At 46.9% G+C, this 11,741-nt stretch overlaps 1 protein-coding gene across 2 annotated transcripts in view; it reads right to left on the bottom strand.

The window, feature by feature from the left end:
- FYCO1 (FYVE and coiled-coil domain autophagy adaptor 1) overlaps positions 1-11,741 on the bottom strand; it is a 77,660-nt gene that overhangs the window by 32,287 nt on the left and 33,632 nt on the right. For both annotated transcript variants that reach the window (XM_007983940.3, XM_073010286.1), the window contains exons 12-14: positions 9,190-9,339; positions 8,206-8,417; positions 5,059-5,203 (exon numbers count right to left, since the gene is read on the bottom strand). In XM_007983940.3, the coding sequence (XP_007982131.3) occupies positions 5,059-5,203; positions 8,206-8,417; positions 9,190-9,339 (507 nt within the window). The remainder of the gene's footprint in view (positions 1-5,058; positions 5,204-8,205; positions 8,418-9,189; positions 9,340-11,741) is intronic.

The raw sequence follows: 11,741 nt of genomic DNA, 5'->3' as shown, positions 1-11,741 counted from the left end.
CTGCTTGAGTACATACTGCCTTGGTGTGGCCTCAGGGTTGGAGGGTAAAGGATGTGCTCTTTCCCTATTTCCCTACCAAGTTCCCAACACCTGGGGGTGGCTGCAGTACTTATGGGCTTCAACCCCTTTAGAGATATGGCAGAGGCCACTAATGGCCACATCATCTGAGATGTGGGGAACACAAGATGACACTGACTCTAGGGGCTACCTGGGAGCTAGGGGCCCACGTGTCCTCCATGGGTGTTCTGGACTGAGGAGATGGTACCACAGAAGAGAAAAGCCTGGAGCTACCCCTACTGGAGGGGTGGAGGCAAAACAAAGAGGATGGGGACCAGGAGTAGTCAGGGAAGTCACTCTGGCCTCCTCCTCCAAGGGGCTCTCAAAGCAGCACCCCCTTCCAGCTGCCCAGTCCCTGTTGGTCCCTGGTAACTAATGCCATTTTGTAGGAGGCCTGGCACTATCATCCCCATTTTCAGATGAGAAAACTAGTTCAGACAGATTAATGCCTGCCAAAGCTCATACAACAGAGCTAGGACTACAACCTCACTAAACAGCCTTTCTTTGCCCAGAAATGTTGGCTCTAGGAAGGTTTCCTGCCACTGACAAGCCACAGGGTACCTGTCACCTCTGTATTCAGCTGAAGGCAGAGATCTTGGGGAAGCCCACGCGCAAGGTGGCTTTGTAACCTTAACCATTCACCATATCCTGTTCTCATTTTGCTTCTGAGATAGCAAGCGTCAAATCTCCCGGTGGGTGACAAATCCACCACAGCTCCCCTAAACACTCTGACCATGAAGCGCCTGTTCTGAAGCAATTACTGGCAAAGACGCTCTGAGGGTTCAGGGATCGTTTCTGTGCGAGAGTTTAAGCTCACTTAGGGTCATCTGGGTATCTGAAGGATCTTCCTTGGAGGAGACCCCTGGGCTGCGCAGTGCAAGGTACTGAGGTGGTAGCAGTAGCATGCACAGCTCAGCTCCTGATGACACAACATCAGGAAAGCAACATACCTCCATGAAAGTCTTCCCAGGCTTTAGGCACTGGGCTGGGCTCAGTGCTCCACACACAGTTCTCATGCAACCTTCCTAACACCAGGGGTGAGTGCTGTTCCAGTCTCTTCGGTAGAGGGGAGGAAACTGAGTTCGTGGGCTGCACTGCCTAGAGCCATGGAGCCTGGAGGTGGCAGACCAGGCATGTTTGGTTCTAAAGTTGGAGCTCTTCACCACTATACTGTCTGTTCATCTGGTAGCTAGAGGGGGAGGCTGGGCCTCAAGGAGGCCATGACTGGGTAGAGGCTGAGCAAAGGCTGAGGGAGCCACAGCCCAGTGCCCCTGCCAGCCCTTACCCCACAGGCCTGGTTCACCAGCTGACAAGAGCTTGGTTTCCTTCTGTGCTTCAGTCCAGAGAACAGCTGGACACCTGGTCAGGGAGATGGTGGGGGGTGAGCCCGAGTGACTGAAAAGGGGGTGTGCACAGGTGTGTCTGGAGGGCTACAACGAATACCATCTTTTCTCCAGAAGTCAGGAGCTGTGCTCCTGCTCTGCACAACCATTCTAGCTCTGAGCCATGCACAGGGACCACTGGGAGGTTGCTTAGGGGGTCCCAGCATCAGGCCACATCTCCCTTGCAGGCTGGACTTTGGGACCCCTTTCTGACCCACCTCTGCCAGGAAGAGGGGCAAGGCAAACAACTTCCTTAGCCCCAAAACTAGGTATGTGTGCAAAAGAGTAAACATGAAGGCAGGGGAGATGGGCAAAATGGGGACACAGGATGGAAAGAAGAGAGCTGAACTCTTCCAAAGGAATCTTAAGCCAGCAGACCGGAGGGAGGAGTCCAAAGCCTAGTTCTGGCACCTCCAACAACAGAAGTTATCCAGCCTCCTGAGGCTTCAGCTTCTTTGCCTATAAAATGAGATAATTCCCACTCCCTGATGGGCTGCACAGGGACTAGTGAGGTCACGCATAAGAGCAGCTGGTGCAAGGAAGGCGCTCAACAGCATCACTCTCAACAACACTACTTCCAAGTGGCCTGATATTCCTCACGAATTCGGACTTAGTGTTTAATCTCTCCCGGATCCCTTCTTACCTTGGATTTGCTTATTTTTTCCCCGAAGTTTCTTGCCAGGGATGCTTACACAAATCTAGGGCTCTAGATCTCCCACACTTTCTCAGACTCTTGGTGTTTTCGGTTTAGGTCTTAAAACTTAGGAAGAAAAAGAATGTAGGAAAAAGCTTCCAGAAATGCTTGGGTTTATCTCTAGCTAATGCACAAAAAAAGTATCTGACAATGCAGCCTTTAACTGACTGGGAAGGGTGGATCTTCACCCAAACAGAAGTGCAGGGATTACAGGTTCCCATCAGTTAGTCCCACATCCTCCTTGGTGGCCGTGGACCAGAACACTGGCAGTTTCCTTTCCCTGGAACAGTTCCTGATTTCCCAAGACCAAAACCACACATATTTGTCAGCAGTCAGAATGCCTTCTGTTTTTGTTCCTACTAGGCAGGGGAAGGTGAGAGGTGAGGAGAGAGAGAGCTGTAGGACAGTCACTTTATCACTCAGGCTAGAGGAGGCAGCAAGACGCTTTCAAGCCGGAATGTCCTCCCAGGCCCCCAGGTTCCTGGTCCTGCTCACTTTACCTCCTACCATCTACCCACTTGGCTTTCCAGGTGATGGAGGCAGAGTATGGCTTAGTGCTAACGGAACAGAACAGGCCCCAGGGACCATTGAGACATGGGGGTTGGGAGAACGCTGCAGATTTACATGGTCAGGGGTTGGAGGGGTGTCTCAGCAAGGCTTTAAGGAAAAGCCCCAAGTCACAGAAGCGACAGTAGTAGAGATGATCTTGGGTCTGGTGAGTTTGGTGATCAGGCTGGCTTTATCCATGAAGCTATAACATGGTGAGTTCAGTCATTCTCTAGTCAGGGAACAGAGGGTTGTGGAGATACACGTAAGCCCAGAGTCCCTTGCACTGGCAGCGTCACGAAGAGTAAAGACATGCAGCAGAAATCCTGAATGATCAATCTGACAGATCAGTCTTAGCCTTCCTCTGAATTCTGGGCAGATTTCAATGTGGAAGCAGGAGCATCATAGAATGTCCTTAACTAGAGGGAAAATGGGTCAAGAAACGTCTGGGACCTGGGACCCACATCCCACATAAATTCTTTCTTGAGGTTCTGAACAGCCAGTGCTTTTTTGTAAACTGCTCTAAAGCCGGACAACAGGGGCTGAGAAACATCAAGCAAGGACCTCCTTTTCTTATGGGTCTCATGTCATAAACTCTTGACATTTTAATATGGTGGTACTTTATACAATTCATATTTTTAAAAACTGACCTTGTAAAACTCTCCTTGAAAACCTTGTTGGCAAATAGCTACACTAGAAAAATGAGAAGGCCAAGGGAGAATAAGTACTTAAGGATACCCTTGCCGTGGCTGCTTTGGCCCTCGGAAGCCTGCTCGCCTGTGTAAGCTGCAGCATTCTTGCAGCAGTCAGGAAGGTTCAGTGGATCCAGGTCACTGATTAAAAGCAGCATAAAATACCAGTGCTAGGGCAAAGTGCAGGCTAGGTGAGTGGAAAGTCCCTTGGGTTCCACAGGGTATAGAGTAATAGGCCTGTCCATATTTTTCTTACTGCTAAAACTTTGAGGTTTTGGGTGGGTTTATCTGCAGCTAAAGGGACCTCCGAGAGGATGCATCTATCAGAGACAATTGCAACTAAATCCGAGCGTCGTTTCTCATGGCATCCTTACCAAGCCTGATTAGTGTTTCCAAACAATGAACTAAACTCACTGTGCTGGAGCCTCATGGATGAAGCCAATCCAATCACCAAACTCAAGACCCAAGACAGCCCCTACTCACTATTTCCTCTGTGACTTTGGGCCTTGCCTTCCCTTCCTGGAACACCTTCCTCTGAAGCAAGCTTATCCAACCCATGGCCCACAGGCTGCATGCGCCCAGAACTTTGAATGCAGCCCAACAGAAATTCATAAACTTTCTTGAAACGATATGAAATTTTTTCTGGGGGGAGGGCGATATTTTTTTAAGCTCATTAGCTATCGTTAGTGTTAGTTTATTTTATGTGTGGCCCAAGACAATTCTTCTTCCAGTGTGGCCCAGGGAAGACAAAAGAATGGACACCCCTGCTCTGATGCGTTTCCTGACAATATTAGCCTGCAGTGTTCTCCCAACCCCTACACTCCTGTGGTCCCTAGGGCATGCTTCATTCCATTGGCACTAAGCCACACTCTACCTTCATCACTCGGCAAGCCAGGTGGGTAGGTGGTAAGGTGAGCAAGACCAGGAGCACAGGGGCCTGAGAGCAAGGCTTTTAAAGAGCAGCATGTTGCTCTGAGCAACTGCCAAAGGTGGCCCAGCAAGGGTTGCTGTTATAGGCTGAATTGTCTCCCCATGCCCCAAATTATTCACACGCTGAAGCCCTAAGCACCAGTACCTCAGACTGTGACTGCATTTGGAGATGAGGCCTGTAGAGGAATGATTAAGTTAAGATGATGCTATTAGGGTGGGCCCTAATCCAATGGACCAGTGTCTATAAGAAGAGGAGATTGAGAGACATGGAGACACACCAGGGGCATGCAACAGGGACAGCCACACGAAGAGGCAGCAAGGGGGCAAATATTTGCAAGCCAAGGAGAAGAACCTTGCAGGAAACCAGCCCTGCCCGCACCTGACCTTGCAATTCCAGCCTCCAGAGCTGTGAGAAGGTAAATTTCTGTTATTTAAGCCACCCGGTCTGTGGTATTTTATACAGCACCCAAGCAAACTAATACAGTCGCTCAAGCCAAGAAAGACAGGCCTTAATGGTGATGCTGAAACCTGGGGCCACTGACATCTCCCAGGAGCTCTCTGTAAGGCTCAACACTGACCACTTTCTGAGCACATGATGCTCTTCAAGGTCATTGCAAGCACTGTTCTCAGGCACCTTCCCTTAGGCAAGGACAGTCAATCCTGCTTCCAGTGTCTCACTTTCCTCATCCTTTGATAAGAAAGCACAGGGGCCAGGCCTGTAATGAGCACTTAGGAAATGGGGGTGACCTCTACTCACTGTTCAGCCACATGTGGGTCAAGAGAATCAGTTTCAGTGGGTGTTTCAGGCAACGAGGAGCCAGACTCCTGTATCTGGCACAATTCCTCATCTGTGATGATATCAAACACAGCGTCGTCCGGTGGCCTGTAGTCTGTATTTGCTCCTGGGCAGCAGAGGCAGATCAGGAGAGAAGAGACACAATACACTGTTATGCACAGGCTGGGTAATGGCCTTTGGGAAAGTGAGAGAGTGCAGCTATGCAGAACAAGCTGCTGAGGCACAATTTAATTGGTCACTCAACTGACAGCTATTCTGTCCAGAGTTGAGAGAAATGGTTGGTTGCTGGGACATTCCAAAAAAGTAGAGGAAGGCTTACAGATGAAATGGAATGTACAACCTAAGAGACTTCTCAAAATCAGGGGCTTAGAGAGGTTTCAACCTCTTGCATATTCTCTGAGGTCCCTTATTTAGAAGGAAAAATCTTATTAAGAAAGAACCTAATAACAGAAAACACACTTCTATGCCACTAAATCCTTGCTCCATAAGACACAGGCAGTACTTATTCATGTATTTTTGAAAGCAGGAGTCTGTCTGATCTGCATTTTCCCTTTATCCACTGATGTGTGGGAAAGAACCTCCAAGTGCTCAAGGACTTGCAGCAGGCACTGGGTTTCCAACCAGGGGCCTTGTGTCCGACTGTGCAAGCCACTTAGTAGGAAGGCCACTGTAGGAATGTTCCTGTACCAGTCATCTGCCCACAAACACTCTCCAGCACGTCATGGAAAAATGTGAGAGCAGGTTTGAGGCAAAAAGAAAAAAAGACCGGGTGCGGTGGCTCATGCCTGTAATCCCAGCACTTTGGGAGGCCGGGGCGGGTGGATCACTTGAGGCCAGGAGTTCAATACCAGCCTGGCCAACATGGTGAAACCCTGTCTCTAATAAAAATACAAAAATTAGCCAGGTTTGGTGGCAGGCACCTGTAATCCCAGCTACTCGGAAAGCTGAGGCACGAGAATCACATGAACCCAGGAGGCAGAGGTTGCAGTGGGTAAAGATCATACCATTGCACTCCAGCCTGAGAAACAGAGCAAGACTCTGTCTCAAAAATAAATAAATAAATAAATAAATAATAAATCAAAAATTTAAAATGAGCAGACAGGAAATGTCAAAAACCAAAACAAGTGACTTGAGCACTCTGTGGTCACTAATGAGTCAGGGCAAGCCCATGCAAAGTTCCTGGGGTGTTTAGCAAGAAAAATGGTTCATGTGAGCTTCAAGTTCCCAGCTGGACCTGCCACATGACCACTAAGACAGGCCCTGCTTTAGAAGTGAAGTTCTTCTTCTTGTCTCAAGTCTGTATAATAGAGAGCTTGAGGCATAGGCTGAAAAAAGGGGCCAGGGATTGGTTTTTTTTGATAGACCCAGCCACACTCCTGAACCTGCCTTGCAAGGCACAGGGAAGGGAAAGCAGACAACAGGGATCTAAAATGATGTCCACTGACAGAAACCGAAGACTTAAATAAATAGAAAGTTATAACATGTTCATGGACTGAGTCAATTTTATTAAGATGTCAATTCTCCCCAAACTGAACTACAGATTCAATGCAATCTCAATTTAAATATCACCAGAATTTTTTGTAGAAATTGACAAACTGATTCTAAAACTTATATAGAAAAGCAAAAAACCTAGAATAGCCAATACTTTGATAAAGAACAAAACTGGAATCACTCTACGTGATGTTAAGATGCTTTATAAAACTATGGTCATCATAACAGTTTGGTATTGGTGAAAGAATAGGCACATAGATACATGGAATAGAATAAAAGTGCAGATATAAATCCACACATATAAGGTCAATTGCTTACTTTCTTATGGCAGCATAAAAAAAAATAAAGTCGGTTTTTGACAAAGGTACAAAGAACAGTTTCAATCAATGGTGTTGAAATAACTGGACAACCATACAAAAAGATGAATCTCTATTCACACCTTGCACCACACACAAAGATAACTGAAAATGAATCACAGACCTAAATGTATAAGCTAAAGCTATAAAACTTCTAAGAGACAACAGAAGAAGGTCTGTGAGTCCTTGGGCTAAGTAAAGCTAGACATGACAACAAAAAGAAAAACATTTATACATAACAGAAAAAAACGGATACATTGGACCTCATTAAAATGATATACTTCTGCTCTTTGAAGACTTTTTTGCTCTTTGAAAGAAAATATAAAGACAAGCTATAGATTGGGAAAAAATACTTGTAAAATACATATCTGACAACTTGCGTAGAGAATATACAGAGGACTCTCAAAATTCAATATTAAAAATCATTTTAAAATGGGCAAAAGATTTGAAGATAAAACTACAGCTGTGTAAAGTACGCTCCCCATCCTCATCAGTTCTTTGTACCCAACAACATAATGGGGGCTGCCAACCACCTGGTAATCCACTCAAACAAAAGAGGAATGGACAGTATTTCTAAAGGCCGGTTGGCCTGCATCCAGACAGAGGTCAAGGAGGAGTTCACAGGGACCAACTGCAGATGGCAATGATGCTCGAGCAGAGACAAGCTGAGACCACTTCTGCCTGTGCCATCTCAGCTCTGCCTCCCTGTGCTCCACATCCAAAGTCCAGTGCCCTGAAGGGCAGCCCAGGCCTGTCTGTTAGGTTGTGCTCAAAACAGAACCAGCAGAACTCAAACTCTACTTCCTTCACTGGGCTGAGTGGGAGGACACAAAGGAGATTACACCCTCCTTGGACATGAAAGAAGAGCCAACTTCAGGAAGAGACTGAAGGATATGGATGGTTCCAGACACAACTCCTAGCCTGGAGTTACTCTGGATGCCAAGGCTGCAGCTCTGGTAGACAGCATTCTCCAAAGCGTGGAGTGTATTTCATGGATGTGCATTAAGAGGTACGTAGACTTCAGGTTAAATCACACTGAATCTTATCAGAACAAAGTTATTCCTTTTTCAATTCTCTTTCAATCCTAATATATCAAAACGAAAGTCTCAAGTTGGTGGTAATATATTTTAGCACCTCTTTAATACCAAAGTTTAGAAAACACTGAATTCAGCTTATTAGCACTAACTAGCCACAACAAGCGGGGTGGAGGGTGGGAGTGGCATCTAAAGAACATAGTAGGTAGTAGTAGCAGGAGACTGACCTTGGCCTCCTGTGGCCTGGGGCCCAGGTGAGGCTGGTGACAGTGCAGGGCTGGGCTCTCCCTGGCTAGTGCCTGAGCCAGTGCTATCAGGGGAGCCAGGGCCTTCACTGAGCTTCTGGAAACAGGCTCGGCAGCAACGCTCCTTTTTGCCACTGTGCTTGCTCAGGACGTAGTTGTTGCAGCAGTAGTAACAGAAGATGCGGCCACATATCCTGGGAACAAAACAAGCCCAGGCTATGAGGATGATACACTATGATCTTGTGTGATCTGCTCAGCACCCAAACTGGGCTCTGGATGCCATGTGACTCTCATCAGACCTGGCTCTGCCCCCATGTTAGGATGTGGCCATGAGCTCATTTCACAAGATTCCAACAAAGCCTTCTTGTCAGCTTGGTGAAAGCATGGTTTACTTCCTAAGGTCCTGGGAGGCAGGGAGATAAAGTATGGCTGAGCCCACCTCCCCTGGCACCAAGTTGTAGCTATGCCTCCCATATTTCAGAAGCTAAGGCTCTAAGAGACCACAGACCTTCACAGCTATGCTGACTATTTTGCACCTGCCCCCAGCTCAGCCCGAGATTCATCTTTATCCATCCTTCTCTGGCCTTTGTGTCCCTGGCACTGCCTGTGTTCCTCTAGTGAGGTTTCAGGCCAGCTCTTGCTGGCTTCCAGTAATGCTGCTCCCCTCTGGTCCCTACAGGAATGGTAGAAGAACTGCTAGTCTCTGGGTATGCCCCATCCCTGTGGGGACCCCTAACTCCATCCACATATCTGTATTCTTTCTTTCAGGGAGCCCTGAGTGTCTTGTTAGGATCCCAACTAATACACCTTCCTCACCTGGTTCCCTTAAAGCCAAAATGCAATGTGCTCTTCCTAAACAGTTAGCCATGGTGCCAACACCTATCACAAAGTCCTCTTTCGGAGCTCTCTGCTCTGGTCCTGGGCCCCACCAGGGTGTTGGTGCCAACCCAGGAGCCCCCTGCTGACCTGCAGTGGTGCCGCCGCATCATCCAGCTGAACTCCCGCTTGCAGTCGAGGCAGTGGTTTGCCTCCGTGTCTCCGAGCCACCTGTCCTCAGCACTGAGCTTCTGCTGGAATTCCAGGGCATCTGACTTCTGCCAGAGAGCATCCTTGTCCCTGGGACGAAACCACATTGGAAGAAAAGAAGAGAGAATCCATGAAAACAGTAGGATGATCCTCGCTTCATTTCAAAAGACTGGTATCAAATTTCCTAAGTCATAGAAAGAAAATTTACTTTCACCTTGGAAATATGCCCCAGCCCATGCTAGGACTCCTCCATCCTCCCCAACATGCAGACTTAACTGACACCACATGTGTGAGAACACGCGGGAGACAAAAGATGTACACAGAAGGCACTGTCAACTGCAAAGAGCTGCCAGCACCAACGAGGGCCACCACTCAGGCACCTAAACAACAGTGCTGGGGACCACTGGGAGTTTAAGCTAAAACGTGCCGCCATGCCAACTGTCTGCGTGCAGTAAGCCCAAGGACGATGAACATACTCCCCACCCGAATCTTAATGTTCTTGGGGCCCTTTATGTTTCTATGGTTGATCCAAGTAACAATTAATCAGTGGAGAAGATCAAAGATTTCCTAGCATGAAAATCTGATCAGATGTTAGCCTCCTCTGCCCCTCAGAGACATGGTAAGGTCATTCTGGAAGCCAGACTGAAAGAAGTGTGAGGCTTTCCAGAAAGGTCTGGCAGTGTCAGAATGTGCCTGATGAACTGGGGGTGGGGGATGTGAACAGAGGCTTCCTCAGGGACACCAATGAGCATTTTCAGGCTTGATGGTGTCTGACATGGGAAGTTTAGTTCTTTCTCATATGAAGCCCCAGTCGGCATCCTCAGGGCTAATGCAGCTCTAACAGCTCCTCAGCCACCAGTAATGTGACACCTGAGCCACTCAAGTCCTTAGAGACACAGGCTTCATCACTGACCAGGAACTCCCAATCAACCCCAGATCTTTTGCCTTAAATAAAAAAGCTTGAACATGGGCTTGACTGGCTTTTTCAAGGTCACTTGAAATTGTCAGGAAGCAGGAAGACTCATTCTCTGAAGCAGCCTCATTCTCTAGGCTGGTCCACCCACACTTTGGGAATGTGGAATGCTGCCAGGAGCTGGTGTTTTCCATCACACCCCTCAGGTCACAAATACCCTGAGTTCTAACTCTGTATATTGATGATAAGAAGGCAGAGTTTTTAAACTCTCAAATTGCTTGTAATTTTAATATCACTGTTTTATAACACTTAATGAATTAGCATATCTAGGCTTTGCTGATCCATGGTGCTGCTAACATCACAAAAAGAGGGCTAATCAGATTGTATGTGCCTCTTGAAAGAAAGATCCCAAACTACAAACCAATTCTATGAAGGCTTCTTGCCAAAATTTTGAACCTGAGTCTAAGCAAGCTGCCAGTAGAATGATGGTTCTCAGCTGTGGTTCACTGGTGTCTGAGTCTCACTCCCAGAAATTCCAATTCAGTTAGTCTGGGTGGGGCCTGGACATGGGCATTTTAAAATTACTTCCCTAGTGATTCTAATATGTAGCCAGGATTGAGAACCACTGCAATAGTTCTATCTATGGACTCACAGGAAATGCAAGGGATGGATGATCATGTTAAATGACATCATGAGGATGCAATCGGCAAAAGTAGAGAGATGATAAGGAAACTCATTGACTAAAAGGGATGTAAGAGACATATCAATTGCAACAGATGAATCTAATTTAGATCCTGATTAGAATAACCTGAAAAAATTCTAAGGCAATCAGAAAAATTTGAAACTGACTAGACACTTGATGATATTAAGAAACTATACTTCATTTCTTAAGGTATAATAAGGACACTGTGGTTGTTTAAAATGGAGGGTTCTGGGCCAGGCTTGGTGGCTAATGCCTGTAATCCCAGCATTTGGGAGTCTGAGGCAGGCAAATCACTTGAGGCCAGGAATTCAGGACCAGCCTGGCCAACATGGTAAAACCCTGTTTCTACTAAAAATATAAAAATTAGCCAGGAGTGGTGATGTGTGCATGTAATTCCAGCTACTCGGGTGGCTGAGGCACAAGAATCGCTTGAACCCAGGAGGCAGAGGTTGCAGTGAGCCAAGATCACGCCACTGCACTCAAGCCTGGGCAACAGAGTGAGATTCTGCCTCAAAAAAGAAAAAAAGAATTCAAAAAATAGAAAATAAAAGAGTCCTTACCCTGGAGAGGTACATACTGAAATATTTATGGATGAAATGATATGTGTGGGATTTGCTTCAAAATCTGGGAAGGTAGGTAAACAGGTGGGTCTACAGATCAATCAAGACTGGCCCTGAACTGAACACTGTTGAAGCCGGGTGACAGGCTGGCCCTGAGCGGAACACTGCTGAAGCTGGGAGGTGTATTACATGATTCCATTTTTGTATATTTGAAAATTTCCATAAGGAAAAGTTAAAATAAGTTTTGAATGACTTGTCAGGATTAAAAAATCAAGACACTTCACATTAAAATCCAGGTTTCCACCTTCTCTTGAGA

Source organism: Chlorocebus sabaeus, chromosome 22 (genome assembly GCF_047675955.1).
Source record: "Chlorocebus sabaeus isolate Y175 chromosome 22, mChlSab1.0.hap1, whole genome shotgun sequence".
NCBI lineage: Eukaryota > Metazoa > Chordata > Mammalia > Primates > Cercopithecidae > Chlorocebus > Chlorocebus sabaeus.
The sequence above is the reverse complement of the archived record's forward strand: the minus strand, read 5'-3'. Positions and strand labels throughout refer to the sequence as shown.